Source organism: Nyctereutes procyonoides, unplaced genomic scaffold, assembly GCF_905146905.1.
Source record: "Nyctereutes procyonoides isolate TBG_1078 unplaced genomic scaffold, NYPRO_anot_genome, whole genome shotgun sequence".
Lineage (NCBI taxonomy): Eukaryota > Metazoa > Chordata > Mammalia > Carnivora > Canidae > Nyctereutes > Nyctereutes procyonoides.
In genome coordinates, this window is record NW_026575126.1 from 37,018,620 (window position 1) to 37,035,144 (window position 16,525).

A 16,525-nucleotide genomic window follows, 5' to 3' on the forward strand; every position below is an offset into this window, starting at 1 on the left:
ACAGTTCATCTTTGACTATATGATGCTTGGATTGGCTTTAATGAAAAGTTGATAAATTTGCATCAATCAGGATATAGGTGGACACAGTTGTGTGTTACATTAGTAACATGAACAGGAAGACTGATGGGGAAAAATTATCTTTCTTGAGTACAGTAGGATCTTTACTGACCCTGTCTTTAGGGTCTAATCACTTTTTTCTTTTAGCCTCTTACCTCAGAAGCCAAGAATTTGCTTGATGGTTCTTACTTTCTCTTGCTTTGCATGTTTACCCTGAAGTCTGAAGGCTTCCTCCAAAATCTCGGCCAAGTACAGTTACTTTAAAGTCCATGTTTGAAAATTTCAATCTCTGGATTTCCTTTAGGTTTATTTTTACCCTTTTTTTAAAAAAAAATATGAGTTGCTGTTTTATATTGAATGCCAAACATTTTGCACGAAAAATTATAAAATTAGTTAATGCTTTGGATGATATTATACTCAGAGATAATTTACTTTTTTCCCTCTGGTATGCAGTAAAGGTAGAAGCAGATTACCTTAATGCTGTTGGAGACTATGTAAATATAAACGTGGATTTCAGCGTTTTTGGAGAGCTGGTCTATTTTTTATTTACTCTTATTCCTAGAGTTTATCCCTTTAGGGTCCCAGCTAAAAGCCCAGGTGCTTTCCAGTCTCCCATCCTCCATGACCAGCCTAATTTTTGATCCTCAGCTTTCAGAAACATACATGTCCAAAGTTCCACTTAAATCCTCTGCTTCTTGGCCACTTATTGATTAACAGATGTCCAAAGAGAACAGCAGCACCAACTGTGGCTCACCATTTTAGGCTTTCCCTCTGTCTGCAATCTTGGCCCTATATATTCTTTCATGGTATATCTCTGATGTCTCCAAACATACATAATTTATTTTGCCCAACTTTTCTACCTCTTCTCAGCTGGAAGATTAGTCGGAAGCAATCCAGTCTACCAATGAGGAATTGGATGCCGTAATATCAAAGTACTTTGCAAAACATGTTTCATGTCACTAGTAATGTAAACAGTAATTTCAAAACACACCTGTGGGTACCTAAAAATATTAATATTACCTGAAATATTAATGAAAGTGAAAATTATCAAATCAATACCAATATTTTTATATTTTATTTATCATCAGTTTTACTGCAATTATATTTTGAGGAGAGAGAAGGCTTAAAGCAAATTATTCAATAATTTTGAGAGTGTGTCTTTATTTCATTTATAAGCTTTGTTTCTCACACAACCTTGTCCTATATTACTGGGTTTCATGCATTATTTCTTGTAAAAAATTTTATCAATGTTATATGTAAGTCAGGTACAACCAATTATTTCTATAAAGTCCAGCAGGACATCTGAATGTTATGCAAGACATGTGACAATGCACCATGTGTTGGGGCAACACACTGCAGGGTGTCCAGCCTCCTTGGCCCCATGACCAGGAGCATCCCCTCAGGAATTTTTCACAAGCAAAATGCTTCCTCGAGTTTGCAAAATATCTTGTTGTAGCCAGTATCACCTTTCTTGGAAGCCCTACATTAAATATATGAAATCATCCTGCAGATAGTTCTATGCCAGGGTGTGTGTGGATCCCAGGGTCATCCTTAGAGGCCAAAGAGTAGCATGGACCAGTCACACTGTATATGTCTGCTGCTTCCCACATCTGATAACTCCTAAAGCTATCCAAAATTCAGGACAGAACAGGTTGGTGTTAATATGCAGGACACTTGATGGGATGAGCACGGGGTGTTATACTGTATGTTGGCAAATTGAGTTTAAGTTTTTAAAAAGGTAAGAAAATATGCAGGGTAAAGGCAAAGAAGCCAATACACACCGCGATGTTTCTTTTTGGGTTAGGATGGGAGTGCTCATAATGGGGCTGGATACCATCTTCATAATAACCTCTTGCCATTGTCACCTGCCAAGTACCAGGGACTGATTGCTTTCAACCTGTTCTCTTAATCCTGCCATTACCCAATAAAGAGGAATTATTATTCCCAATTTGGAGATGAGGAAACTGAGACTTAAACATTTAAGAGATGGCCAAGGTTTTACAACTATTAAGCACTTCTGTGATTCCTCTGCAATCCCACTGCTGCACTCAAGGCTCCCAACCCTTTTAAAGCCTCGTGCATGCTACGGTTAGAGGTAGAAGGGGGCAACCTGCAGAAAAATGGGTCTAAGAGGGGCCTAGTAGGGAACTGTCTAGGCTATGCTCTATTTAGTCCACATTCCCCGGCTGTAGGCGTGGTCCTGGAAGCCCATCCCACTCGCCATCATTTTCCAGGTCCCTGACCCTAGCAGTCCGGATTTCGGGGTATTCTAAATCCAGCGTCCCTCCCTCTTCAGCCCCGCATCCCGGTGGCCCGACTTCCAAAGCCCTTGTGCTCAGTCCTTCACCCGCGCAGGCGCTGTGGCTGCGAGGCCAGCAAACCCTCCATCTGCGCCCCACCCCCCGCCCCGCCCCGCCCCGCCCCACCCCGCTCCGCTCCGCCCCCCGCCCCCGCAGAGTTCGCCGGGCTCGGGGGCGGGGCCCGCTCCGCAGGGCGCAGGCGCTTGGAGCCGCTCGGGGGCCTGTCGGCGCCCCCGCGTTCCCTTAGCAACGCGGTACCCAAGCGCTGCCCTGCAAGGCGCGATGGGTGCGCGGGGCTGTGATAAGGCATCGAGGGTGGCAGGAGGAGGAGTGGGGAGGCTACGGGGGTGGGATGCAAGCCGTCCCCTCCACCGGGTTCCGTCAGGTGTTTGTTCTGGATCGGGCCCCAGCGATCTGGGCCTCCCCGCAGCCCACGCGCCCCCAGAGCGCTCACTCAGACAGGGGCCTTCCTCAAGTGGAGTTTCTGCTCTTTCTTGATCTTCAGAGTCACTGGTTAACTACCCCTTTGGAACAAGTCAACCGAGGAAGCTCTTTCCTCATCACCACCCCCCAAGCTTGTTGGGGAACAAGTTTCTCCCTCTTCGAGGAGCGCCCCACAGAGGCCCTGGATGTTACATAGCAGAAGATGTGAGTATTCACCTTCTCTTGGGTGGGTTTCGGTCCCCTGACTATGCGAGGATACCCAGGTTCCATGGAAGAAAAATTCACAGGATTTGTAATCTTTGGGGTGGCAACATGAAAAGGTGCCCTGTTCCTCTGCAGCCAGCTGTCAGGTCCAATGTCAGAAATTAAGGGACCCTTTTGCTCCACCTCCAACATCCACCAAACGCAACCCTTTCTTCATACAGTCCCCACTGCATTCCCACCTTCAAAAGTCTCTGAATCAATGCCTCCCATTAGTCCAAATTTGGAATGTGGCTGTGATGCTAGGTCAGTTTATGAAATAATGTAATCAGACTGAGGGTGGGATTAGGGCAAATTCAGCTCAGGGGCTTACAGGACTGGATGCACTGGAATACACAGGAAGGTCATTTACTCTACCTGGCCAGCCACATTTCTTTGCAGACTGGTATGCCGGCCTTGCTTATATCATTGTTTCTATGGTCGTCACTCAGAGGAGTTAAGATAGAAAAAGCAACTTTTGCAAAGGACATTCAGATAAGAACATTTTGAGTCCACTCTGTTTTGATGACTGTAATATTCTCTACATGTTTTATTTCTTTTTCTTTATATACTACCTGAAGGTGTATGGATTGGCATATAACCTCTCTAAGATCCCGACCAGTAAAAAAGGATATACTTTTGGTGCCAGAACAGCTGAGAGGTTTAAGACAATCAACAAGGTTAGAAATGGCTGAATGTGCTTAGATTTTATTGGGATCCATGTTGCTGCATGTATTTGCCTCAGGGAATGAAGTTGGGAGAGCAGGAGGTTACCATAAAATGTGCCCTGAAATTCAAGAAAAATATTTAGACAAAAGCTACGAAGAAGTCTGTCTGAGAAGCTTAGGTGTTAGCATCTCAAATGTGTGTGAGTCCCTGGAGAGTGGAAAACAATTCTGGAAAGAAATGGTACCAAGACCCTGCTTCAGGGCTGACACAGCTGACATTAAGTATCAAAGTTTATTTACATGCATCCTATTATCTTGCCACTTAAAAAGCAAATTCCTACTTTTGAACTCCTTTTGTCTGATTGGATTTCAATTCTAAAAGTCTTCTGTATTGGATCCTAATCCGTTGTTGGGCATTTTTCTGACTCTTGCACTCAAAGAGAGGGCTCTAAAAAAAATTCTGAGTGGAATGATAGGGGCAGCAGATCCAAAGTCACCTTGTTTCTTTACCTCCCATAGATCTCTTTCTGCAACCTCAGCATGTGTATCTTTGGCTAGCCAAACCCATACTTATCTTGATTTTCTCCCTGTATCTATAGCCTGGGTAGTGAAACTATAGCTGGTACATGAACTGAAAGAGGATGAATTGGCCTATATTATATTAATTATATTAATTATATTAATTATATTATATTATATTATATATAATAAAGAACTTTGAGCTATGATAGAAGAATTTGTTAAAGATGGTGATGGAAAATAAATCAAGAGGAGTTCATCGCAGGGGTGGGGCAAGATGGTGGAGTAGTAGGGTCCCCAAGTCACCTGTCCCCAACAACTTACCTAGATAACTTTCAAATCATCCCAGAAACCTATGGATTCGGCCTAAGATTTAAAGAGAGAACAGCTGGAATGCTACAGTGAGAAGAGTTCACACTTCTAACAAAGTAGGAAGAAGAAAAAAATTAAAAAGCATCCAGTGGGAGAGGGGCCCCGTGAGGAGCCGGGCTAAGGCCCGGGAGAGAGCTCCCAGGACAGGAAAACCCAGACCCAGAGATGCAGGAACTTTAATAATCTTCCTGGATGGAAAGGCGCTCTCAGGGATCTCGGGCAGGATCCCAGGGGGAGGAGTGGAGCCCCCAGGTTCCTGGGTTAACTAACAGAGGAACTGCACCCCGGGGAGAGTGCACCACACACTGCGGGCCGAGCACCTTAAAGAGCTGGAGCACGTATCCCACTGGCCCGGGAGCAGCTCGAGGGGCGGCTTGGGCGGCGGCTCCACACGGAGCGGGCTGCGCGGCCCTGGCAATGCAATTCCACCCGTGCAGGCCCTGGAGCCCAGGGCACCAAGGGACACAGCCCACGATCCAGTGTTCCCCTTGGAACAGGCAGAACTTGGGAGGACACAGGACAGTGAGGACGCTCCTGCTGCCGGGTGCCCCCAAGCTGTGCAGATCAGCGCCCACCACCACTGGGAGCATCCAGGCCAGTGTGGACTGGGAGCTGCAGTAGTTACTGTGGGAGCTAAATCCAGGGCTGGAGAGCTGGCCGCTGCCAGTCTTGTTGTTCCTCCTTGTGTCACCCAGTGCCTGGGACAGAGCAGGGATGCCGGGGAATAGAGGCCTCACGGGATAAACAGCTCCCACTGAAGCCTGCACCTGGCAGGGGGCGGAGCAGCTCCCCCAGGTGCACACACCTGAGAATCAGTACAACAGGCCCCTCCCCCAGAAGACCAGCTGTAAGGGAAGGAGAAGACCAAGTTCTAGACCGAGCAGTGCTGGAAAGTTCCAGGGGAGTCAAGAGACTTACACTATATAGAATCAGAGGATACCCCTCCTGGTTTTTGATTGTTTGTTTTTGGGTTTTGGTTTTTGCCCTCCCCCCTTTTCCCATCCTTTTTACAGTACAATGCATTTTTAGCCACTGTACACTGAGCAAAATGACTAGAAAGTAGAACTCACCACAAAATAAAGAATCAGAAATACTACTCTCCAACAGAGTTACAGATTTGGATTACAATTCAATGTCAGAAAGCCAAATCAGAAGCACAATTATAAAGCTACTGGTGGCCCTGGAAAAAAAGCATAAAGGATTCAAAAGACTTCATGAATGAAGAATTTAGATCTAATCAGGCCAAAATTAAAAATCAATTAAATGAGATGCAATCCAAACTGGAGGTCCTAACAACGAGGGTTAACAAGGTAGAAGAATGAGTGAGTGATATAGAAGACAATTTGATGGCAAGGAAGGAATATGAGGAAAAAGAGAAAAACAATTAAAAGATCATGAGGAAAGGTTAAGGGAAATAATGATAGCCTCAGAAGGAAAAATCTATGTTTAATTGGGGTTCCGGAGGGCACTGAAAGGGACAGAGGACCAGAAAGTGTATTTGAACAAATCATAGCTGAGAACTTCCCCAACTTGGGGAGAGAAACAGGCATTCAGATCCAGGAGATAGAGAGATCCCACCTAAAATCAATAAAAACTGTTCAAAACCAGACATTTAATAGTGAAATTTGCAAATTCCAAAGATAAAGATAAGATCCTTAAAGCAGAGAGAGACAAGAGATCCCTAACCTTTATGGGGAGTAGTAGGTTAACAGCAGTCCTCTCCACAGACCTGGCAGCCAGAAAAGGACGGCAGGATATACTCAGGGTTCTAAATGAGAAGAACATGCAGCAAAAAATACTCTATCCAGCAAGGCTCTCATTCAGAATAGGAGAGAGAAAGATCTTCCAAGATAGGCAGAAACTGAAAGAATATATAACCACCAAACCAGATCTGCAAGAAATATTAAGGGGGACTCTGTAAAAGATAGTAAGCCAAAAGAAACAATTCATAAACAGGGACTGAAAAGATATCATGATGACACTAAATTCATATCTTTCAATGGTAATTCTGAACGTGAATGGGCTTAATGACCCAATCAAAAGACGCAGGGTTTCAGACTCGATAAAAAAGCAAGACCCATCTATTTGCTGTCTACAGAAGACTCATTTTAGATGTAAGGACACCTACAGCCTGAAAATGAAAGGTTGGAGAACCATTTACCATTCAAATGGTCCTAAAAAGAAAGCAGGGGTAGCCATCCTCATATCAGATAAATTAAAGTTTAACCCAAATACTGTAGTAAGAGATGAAGATGGACACTATATTATATTTAAAGGATTTATCTAATAAGAGGACCTAACAGTCATGAATATTTATGCGCTAATGTGGAAGCTGCCAAGTATATCAATCAATTAATAACCAAACCTAAGACATAACACAATAATACTGGGAGACTTCAACACGGTGCTTCATGCAAATGACAGATTTTCTAAGCACACATCACCAAAGAAACAAGGGCTTTAAATGATACACTGGACCAGGTGGATTTCACAGATATTTACAGAACTTTACATCCAAACGCAACTGAATACACATTCTTCTCAAGTGCACACGGAACTCTCTCCAGAATAGACCACATACTGGGTCAAAAATCACGTCCCAACAGACCAAAAGATTGGGATTGTCCGCTGCATATTTTCAGTCCATAATGCTTTGAAACTAGAACTAAATCACAAAGAAGAAATTGGGAAGAAACTCAAACACGTGGAGGTTAAAGAGCATCCTGCTAAAAGATGAAAGGGTCAACCAGGAAATTAGACAAGAATTAAAAACATTCAAGGAAACTAATGAGAATGAAGATACAACCCTTCAAAATCACTGGGATGCAGCAAAAGCAGTCCTGAAAGGGAAATACATAGCAATACAAGAATCCCTCAAAAAAACTGGAAAAAACTCAAATACAAAAGCTAACCTTGTACCTAAAGAAGCTAGAGAAGGAACAGCAAGTAAAACCTTCACCCAGCACCAGAAGAGAGTTAATAAAGATTCGAGCAGAATTCAATGAAATAGAGACCAGAACAACTGTGGAACAGATCAACAAAACCAAGAGTTGGTTCTTTGAAAGAATTAATAAGATAGATAAACCATTAGCCAGCCTTATTAAAAACAAAAGAGAAAAGACCCAAATTAATAAAATCATGAATGAAAAAGGAGAGATCACCACCAATAACAAGGAAATACAGACGTTTTAAAAACATTTTGAACAGCTATACACCAATAAATTAGGCAATCTAGAAAAAATGGACGCATTTCTTGAAAACCACAAACTACCAAAACTGGAACAGGAAGAAATAGAAAACCTGAACAGGCAGATAATCAGGGAGGAAATTGAAGCAGTCATCCAAAACCTCCCAAGACACAAAAGTCCAGGGCCAGATCGCTTCCCAGGGGAATTCTATCAAGCGTTTAAAGAAGAAACCATACCTATTCTACTAAAGATGTTCTGAAAGATAGAAAGAGATGGAATAATTCCAAAGTCATTCTATGAGGCCAGCATCATCTTAATTCCAAAACCAGACAAAGACCCTACCAAAAAGGAGAATTATAGACCAATATCTCAGATGAACACAGATGCAAAAATTCTCAACAAGATACGACCCAATAAGATCCAACAATACATTAAGAAGATTATTCATCATGACCAAGTGGGATTTATCCCTGGGATGCAAGGCTGGTTCAACACTCGTAAAGCAATCTTGTGATAGATCATACCTATCACAAAAACAAGAACCATATGATCCTTTTAAGAGATGCTGAGAAAGCATTTGAAAAAATATAGCATCCATTCCTGATCAAAACTCTTCAAAGTGTAGGGATAGAGGGAACATTCCTCAGCATCTTAAAAGCCATCTATGAAAAGCCCACATCAAATATCATTCTCAATGGGGAAACACTGGGAGCACTTCCCTTAAGATCAGGAACACGACAGGGATGTCCACTCTCACCACTGCTATTCAGCGTAGTACTAGAAGTCCTAGCCTCAGCAATCAGAAAACCAAAGATTAAAAGGGATTCAAATTGGCAAAGAAGTCAAACTCTCCCTCTTTGCAGGTGACATGATATGGTATATAGAAACCCAAAAGACTCCACCCCAAGACTGCTAGAAGTCATCCAGCAATTCGGCAGTGTGGCAGGATACAAAATCATTGCCCAGAAGTCAGTGGCATTTCTATACACTAACAATGAGACTGAAGAAAGAGAAATTAAGGAATCAAATCCATTTACAATTGCACCCAAAAGCATGAGATACCTAGGAATAAACCTAACCAAAGAGGTAAAGGATCTATACCCTAAAAACTACAGAACACATCTGAAAGAAATTGAGGAAGACACTAAGAGATGGAAAAATATTCCATGCTCATGGATTGGAAGAATTAATATGGTGAAAATGTCCATGCTACCCAGGGCAATTTTCACATTTAATGCAATCCCTATCAAAATACCGTGGACTTTCTTCAGAGAGTTGGAACAAATCATGTTAAGATTTGTGTGGAATCAGAAAAGACCCCAAAGAGCCAGGGGAATTTTTAAAAAGAAAACCATAGCTGGGGGCATCACAATGCCAGATTTCAGGTTGTACCACAAAGCTGTGGTCATCAAGACAGTGTGGTACTGGCACAAAAACAGACACATAGATCAATGGAACAGAATAGAGAATCCAGAAATGGGCCCTCCACTCTATGGTCAACTAATATTCCACAAAGCAGGAAAGACTAAGACTATCCACTGGAAAAAGACAGTCTCTTCAATAAATGGTGCTGGGAAAATTGGACATCCACATGCAGAAGAATGAAACTAGACCACTCCTTGCACCATACACAAAGATAAACTCAAAATGGATGAAAGATGTAAATGTGAGACAATATTCCATCAAAATCCTAGAGGAGAACACAGGCAACACCCTTTTTGACTTTGGCCACAGTAACTTCTTGCAAGATACATCCACGAAGGCAAAAGAAACAAAAGCAAAAATGAACTATTGGGATTTCATCAAGATGAGAAGCTTTTGCACAGCAAAGGATACAGTCAACAAAACTAAAAGACAACCTACAGAATGGGAGAAGATATTTGCAAATGACCTATCAGATAAAGGGCTAGTTTCCAAGGTTTATAAAGAACTCCTTAAACTCAACACCAAAGAAACAAACAATCCAGTCATGAAATGGGCAAAAGACATGAACAGAAATCTCACAGAGGAAGACATAGACGTGGCCAACATGCACATGAGAAAATGCTCTGCATCACTCGCCATCAGGGAAATACAGATCAAAACCACAATGAGATACCACCTCACACCAGTGAGAATGGGGAAAATCAACAAGGCAGGAAACAACAAATGTTGGAGAGGATGCAGAGAAAAGGGAACCCTCTTACACTGTTGGTGGGAATGTGAACTGGTGCAGCCACTCTGGAAAACTGTGTGGAGGTTCCTCAAAGAGTTAAAAATAGACCTGCCCTACGACCCAGCAATTGCACTGTTAGGAATTTACCCCAGAGATTCAGATGCAATGAAACGCCGGGACACCTGCACCCCGATGTTTCTAGCAGCAATGTCCACAATAGCCAAACTGTGGAAGGAGCCTCGGTGTCCATCGAAAGATGAATGGATAAAGAAGATGTGGTTTATGTATACAATGGAATATTACTCAGCCATTAGAAACGACAAATACCCACCATTTGCTTCAACGTGGATGGAACTGGAGGGTATTATGCTGAGTGAAGTAAGTCAATCGGAGAAGGACAAACAGTGTATGTTCTCATTCATTTGGGGAATATAAATAATAGTGGAAGGGAATATAAGGGAAGGGAGAAGAAATGTGTGGGAAATATCAGAAAGGGAGACAGAACATAAAGACTCCTAACTCTGGGAAACGAACTAGGGGTAGTGGAAGGGGAGGAGGGCGGGGGGTGGGGATGAGTGGGTGACGAGCACTGAAGGGGGCACTTGATGGGATGAGCACCAGTGGTATGATATATGTTGACAAATTGAACTCCAATAATAAAAGAAACATTTACTACTAAAATTATGGAGAAAAACATAATGCATTCTACAGTTTATAAATAAATAAATAAATACCCCCAAATAAAAAATATAAAGTAATAAAAATTGAAAAAAAATAAAATACAAAAATAAAATACAAAAATAAATAGAGTTCATTGCTATTGTGACTGGTGACATTTAAAGAATTACAAGGTAAACACTAAGAATGTTGCAGTTCTCATCTCATATTCTATTTTTGTGCCTGGAGCCATGTTAAAAAAAGAAAAGAACAACTCAGTTCTTTTTTTCCAAAAAGACCAAAAATAAGTGTCTTATGTATTAATATTTTAGTAGTGTTAAGTTTCTTTGTATCAACAGTACTGTTAGCACTCTAATAGTTTAGCTTTGTATTTATTATACTGATTTTATATAAGTTTCTTTGTTAAGTTTCTTTGTATGAACAGTACTGTTAGCACTCTATAGTTTAGCTTTGTATTTATTATACTGATTTTATATATATATGTTTATATATATATATATGAAGTTTAAAAAATTGAATCGTGGTATACATTCTCTTAAAGTTTTTTATTTGGCATCAGTAGTGACTTTGTTTTTATGCACATGTTATAGACTTTCATTAAAAATGCTTATTTTAGTAGTATTTAATATATATATATTTTTCACCCTCTAACATGTTATTTTTTTCTGAGAAACAGGACGTGATGCTTTATCCAGGCATGTACCAGGTTGCAAATCCTCAGGAGCAAATACACAAACAAAATTTTGCACCATTTAATGCCTCGTTGCCTCGATTTAGGACATCAAAGGACTCTTCTTATCCTGGGTATGTCTCCTCTCTTCTGGAGCACTTCACCAAACAGCAATAGGAAAGAATGTACAAAGGAGGGATTCCATCGAAACCATGGCAGCTGAATAGGAAACCACCCACCCATCTTTAAAGCACCAACCTCTGACCTTCTGGACCTCTGGCATTATAGAACTCTAAATCATAGTGGTTCATTCAATCAACATTTATAAGTGTCAGGCACTTTCAAGGGATCCAGAGATTTTGCATAAACCCATCACACAAGGCTCCTCATTCCTTGGAACTTACACTCGAGTCCAGACAGATGAGAAGCAAATACACTAAAACAAACAAACAACAACAACAACAACAAAAAACCCAATGGTGATAAGGATGGTTACCATATAATTAAGCAGTCAGGCAATGACACGTCTGAGAGAAAGCTTACTAATTATACCAAGACAGTAGCCATGAGCTAGGACTGTCACAGGCACACCAGGCAGGGTGGTGACCCGGTGATGTGCTATCTGTGAAGATGGTAAACAGGGTGGTGGTGATGGGATGGGTGGCGCTACTTTGGCAAGGATGTCCAGAAAGTTCCTTAGGGGAAATGACACTGGATCTGAAGTCTGAATGACAAGACTGAGCCAGCCCTGTGAAGATCTGGGCCAGGGCTTCCCAGGCAGGAGGAGCTGCAAGTGCAAAAGCTGTAAGCTGGGAAGGAACTGGTGGGAAGAATAAGGAGGAGGCTGGTGTGGCTAGAGTGTGGTGAGCAAGGAGGAACTGAAAAGAGCACATGGTCCCTATAGACCAAGTATTTCAGGAAGCCATTCAGCATGTGTGGAGCTGAGAGGCAAAGGGTCAAGGTCTTTGGTTTGCTCATGAGAAATCCAAGGATCAGTGGCTGACTGTAACTTTCTCAAGGTCGAAGTAAGGAAGTGGAAGTGTTGAACATTGGCCCCTATGTTCATTCTAAGTATGATTTCTTTTTTTTTCCCCAAGTACGATTTTCAACACAGCAAAGAGTCTACCCCAAAGACCAAGTGTTATGAACAAAGGCAATTATAAATGCCATGTCAATCAAAATGTAACTGGTTTTGCCTTCTTGTCCTGCAATTGCTGATATTGCTGATTGAATTATCATTACACTTTTATCCCCAGTTTCAAAGCACAGCAGTACTTGTTCATGACTTTGGTAGGCTATTTCCTTACCCACCACTCCTGGGATCCTCAGCCAAGGATACTGAGCTGCCAAAATGTTTTTCAAACTAGAGTCGATTTTAATCCTAACTGGGATGTCAAGATTAGATATATTTAACACTCACACCTAATCAGAAATACATGAACAGGCAAGGGACCTCCACACTTACCCCACATTAAAAAGATGATTAAGATGTTGCCTGTTTCTCAAGGAATTAGACCAAGTGCAGATATAGATGGAATTCATATATGGCTACTAAGTCATTGCACGGGATGCTTTGTATTTTCATTTCTAGCCCTGGCACATATAACCCAGAGATGAAACCACCCCCCAAAATCACCTGGCCAATGAAATTTGGATCTCCAGACTGGGCTCAAGTTCCATGTCTACAGAAAAGACCCCTAAAAGCTGAGGTATAAGGCTGGAATTGTGTAGAACTCTCTATCTGCTACTTTCATATGTGTCAGGGGTTTTTATCCAGGAGTGTCTGAATGAGCTTCAGAAAGTCCTTGTTCCCCTGACAGGATATGCAGTTTTGTGCGAATATGCATATGGGTATCTTTTTCTGACAGTTTTGTTAAATTTTTTAAAGGTGGATACAACAGAAAAAGTCACATTTTATTACCTAATCCTCAAGTGTAGGAGCAGGAGAATTATACCTTGATGATAGAGGAAGAAAATCAGGCTCTGATGGATTAAGTGACAAGTGCACATTGACAACTGGAATCTAGATCTTGTGATTCCTAAGCCAGTGCTCTTTCCATACACTACTAGAATATTAGATCATCATGGGGCTGTAGAACATTCTCAGAAGAACATGGATTCAGGGGACAGATTGCCTGGGTTCAAATACTAGCTCCCATATTACTGGCTGTGTGATCTCAGGCAACTTTTCTAAGACCCAGTTTTCCTTACTTTAAAATAAGTATAATAATAGAGTCAATCTGATAACATTGTAAAGATCGAGCTAATGTAGAAAAGCACTTAACATAGTACCTATAACATAATGAATGCTCAATCCATGTGAGCTATCATAATTCCAGAGGTGCCATATTTTGAGAGGAAGCTTGGATTCATTCTACAACTATTTGTGAAATGCCTAGAGTAGCAATGTTATCATGTTAGACATATGCGTAACATTCAGGAATCAAACATATACTCTTTGTTTTTGAGTAGCTTGCCAACTAACTTGGAGATTTACCAAGTAGAAAACAATTCCTAGCGGGACAGCAGAGTTAGATGACAGAGTAGCTGTTGACAGAATCCTAAGACTAGGCTCCAATGGGGTGGGCTTCAGCTGGGCCACAACAGTGGTGATGTGCAGTTCATTTTGCACAGCCAGGAAGACAAAGGCAGAGGCTTCTCGCTGGAATATTGACCTAGACAAAGTTCCTTCCATTGCAGCTGTCCACTGACAAGGACTTCAGAAAGCACCAGAACCGTGTGGCCTACCTAAGCCTGTTTTACAGTTGAGGAGCTGTGACTACCTTCACCCACTCCTCCTGACTACAGCTCCGGGATTGAGGACAGAGCTGGTCTTCCGCCTGCACTGCTGTACTCTCGTCTGCCAGCATGGATCCCAGGGAGGGGAAGGGGCTCATAACTACTTCCTGTGTGAGTGTGAGAACAGAAGGACTACTTCCGAGCATTCTGTGTCCATGTGCTGGTTTGTCATTTACATACATACGTGGGCCTGGAGGGTTCCTGCCCAGTGTTCAGTGGGGTGGCTCCATTTTACTTAGATGCTCATGGGTCTTTGTCTTCATGCTAAGTTCCCAGGTTCCAGTTTTATGTCATCTACCACTAGCCCTGGGAACAGGGGCTATTGGCCTCTAAGTAGCAAGGATTGGATGGCTTCTTTGGCTTATTTATACTTGGGCTTCCTACACACAGATGATACATACAGGCAGAGTAAAACATTTATATTTTAGAAACTCTTCCAGATTTCTGAGTTCCTGGCATGGAGTGGGCAGATACGGATTTTGTTGCCTTTCCCAGACTGATATTAACCTCACTGAATCAAAATTCCTCAATTCCAGGGAACCTGAATGGCTCTGTTAGTTAAGCATCTGTTTTTGGCTCAAGTTGTGATAGCAGAGTCCTGGGATTGAGCCCCATCAGGTTCCCTGCTCAGCACGGAGCCTGCTTCTCTCTCTCCTTCTACCACTCCCTGTGCTCATGCTCTCTCTCAAATAAAATATTTTATTTTTTTCTAGGAAATAAAAAATTTAATGGGGAAAGACAGCCATGCAAACAAATAATTACAGCTTTGAGTTAAGTGTTAGTAGAGACATGAACCAAGTATGAAAATACAGGAGAAGCATTTCCTTCAGCTGGGGAATATCAAGAAAGGCAGCCTGGAGGAAGTGGCATTTGAGGGAAACCATGACATATGAGTTGAATTTTTTTTTTTACAATCCTGAGGTCTTTTATTTTCTTTACAGTTATCATTCCATGAATTCATAGGGAATGGGTTCCAGCAGTTCAGGCTCCTTTCCATTGGTTCTCACAAAGTGTGTTTCTCTGGGTGGGGCAGGCTGCCACTTCAGTTGGACCCAAGTACCCTACTCTTTGGCTTCCTTCTTTTTCTGATCATTTTCCTTCACGCGCTTCAGGAAGCTACCTCGACTCTTTGAGTGTTTAATATGCTCAATGCGGACATTAATTCTCTTGGCAAAAATCTTGCCCTTAACTTGTTTGTTTACAACAATGCCAACAGCATGCTGAGTAACATTGTAGACTCTTCCAGTTTTGCCATGGTAATATTTGTGGGGCATTCCTTTTTGAACAGTGCGCATTCTCTTGATGTCCACAATATCACCTTTCTTATAGATTCGCATGTATGTGGCCAAAGGAACAACTCCATGTTTTCTAAAAGGCCTAGAGAACATATAGCGAGTACCTCTCCTCTTTCCCTTTGTGTTGGTCATTTTGGCAAATTACTGGAAGATGGCGGTTCCGAGTTGAAATTTTCTAGGCAGAAAAGACATGGTAAGAAAGAGCCTGGCCACATTTAAAAGTAGATGGCTAGAGGGGCTTAAAGACAGTAGTTTACTGACCTTTACCCTTAAGAATAAAAGGTGAAAACTAGCATCCAATAGGCTTTCCACAAATCAAAATTTAACAGATCTGCCAATTTCATTGCTAAGCTGGTGTTGCTCAAAATTTCTTAAGGAAAGGAATACGATAAGGATGAAGTTGGAGATGGGTTATAACCTAAAGTAACTTTTAGGGAACTCAAGATATCTGTAGTGTTATCATTTTTATATTAACTATGGGGTCAGCAATTCTGCACTCTGCCACCTATTTTCATAAATAAAGTCTTATCAGAACACAGGCACACTATTACATATGCTTTTGTATTACAACTGCAGGGTGAAAAGTTGCAAAGCATCATCTATCCACAAAACAACATATTCCCCATCTAAACCTTTAATAGAGTTTGCACTAGAGCTATAGATTAATAAATCTCAGAAAAATAATACTGAGTTAAAACGTTTCAATATTCAAAAGAATCATGTCATATAAACCTTTTTTAAAATAAATTTATTTTTTATTGGTGTTCAATTCACCAACATACGGAATAACACCCAGTGCTCATCCCATCAAGTGCCCCCCTCAGTGCCCGTCACGCATTCACCCCCAGCCCCCGCCCTCCTCCCCTTCCACCACCCCTAGTACATTTCCCAGAGTTAGGAATCTTTATCTATGTCTCCCTTTCTGATATTTCCCACACATTTCTTCTCCCTTCCCTTATATTCCCTTTCACTATTATTCATATTCCCCAAATGAATGAGAACATACACTGTTTGTCTTTCTCCGATTGACTTACTTCACTCAGCATAATACCCTCCAGTTCCATCCATGTTGAAGCAAATGGTGGGTATTTGTCATTTCTAATGGCTGAGGAATATTCCATTGTATACATAAACCACATC

The 16,525-nt window shown here is 41.7% G+C and overlaps 1 protein-coding gene and 1 pseudogene across 1 annotated transcript; one reads left to right on the forward strand and one right to left on the reverse strand.

The window, feature by feature from the left end:
• Nucleotides 1-2,571: 2,571 nt before the first annotated feature.
• Nucleotides 2,572-14,277, forward strand: PIFO (primary cilia formation). The gene is made up of 6 exons (XM_055340811.1): nt 2,572-2,643; nt 2,863-3,005; nt 3,623-3,721; nt 11,298-11,425; nt 12,883-13,000; nt 13,992-14,277. Exons 1-6 carry the CDS (start codon nt 2,640-2,642, stop codon nt 14,058-14,060), a joined length of 561 nt encoding a protein of 186 aa, XP_055196786.1. The 5' UTR covers nt 2,572-2,639; the 3' UTR covers nt 14,061-14,277.
• A 726-nt stretch (nt 14,278-15,003) lies between these two features.
• Nucleotides 15,004-15,520, reverse strand: LOC129519963 (60S ribosomal protein L21-like; annotated as a pseudogene).
• Nucleotides 15,521-16,525: the final 1,005 nt, after the last annotated feature.

Coding starts and splice junctions, on each gene's coding strand:
- PIFO (XM_055340811.1), top strand. Junction 3,722..11,297: donor GGTTTAAGACAATCAACAAG/GTTAGAAATGGC, acceptor TCTGAGAAACAG/GACGTGATGCTTTATCCAGG. Junction 13,001..13,991: donor AAAGACCCCTAAAAGCTGAG/GTATAAGGCTGG, acceptor CTTCCATTGCAG/CTGTCCACTGACAAGGACTT.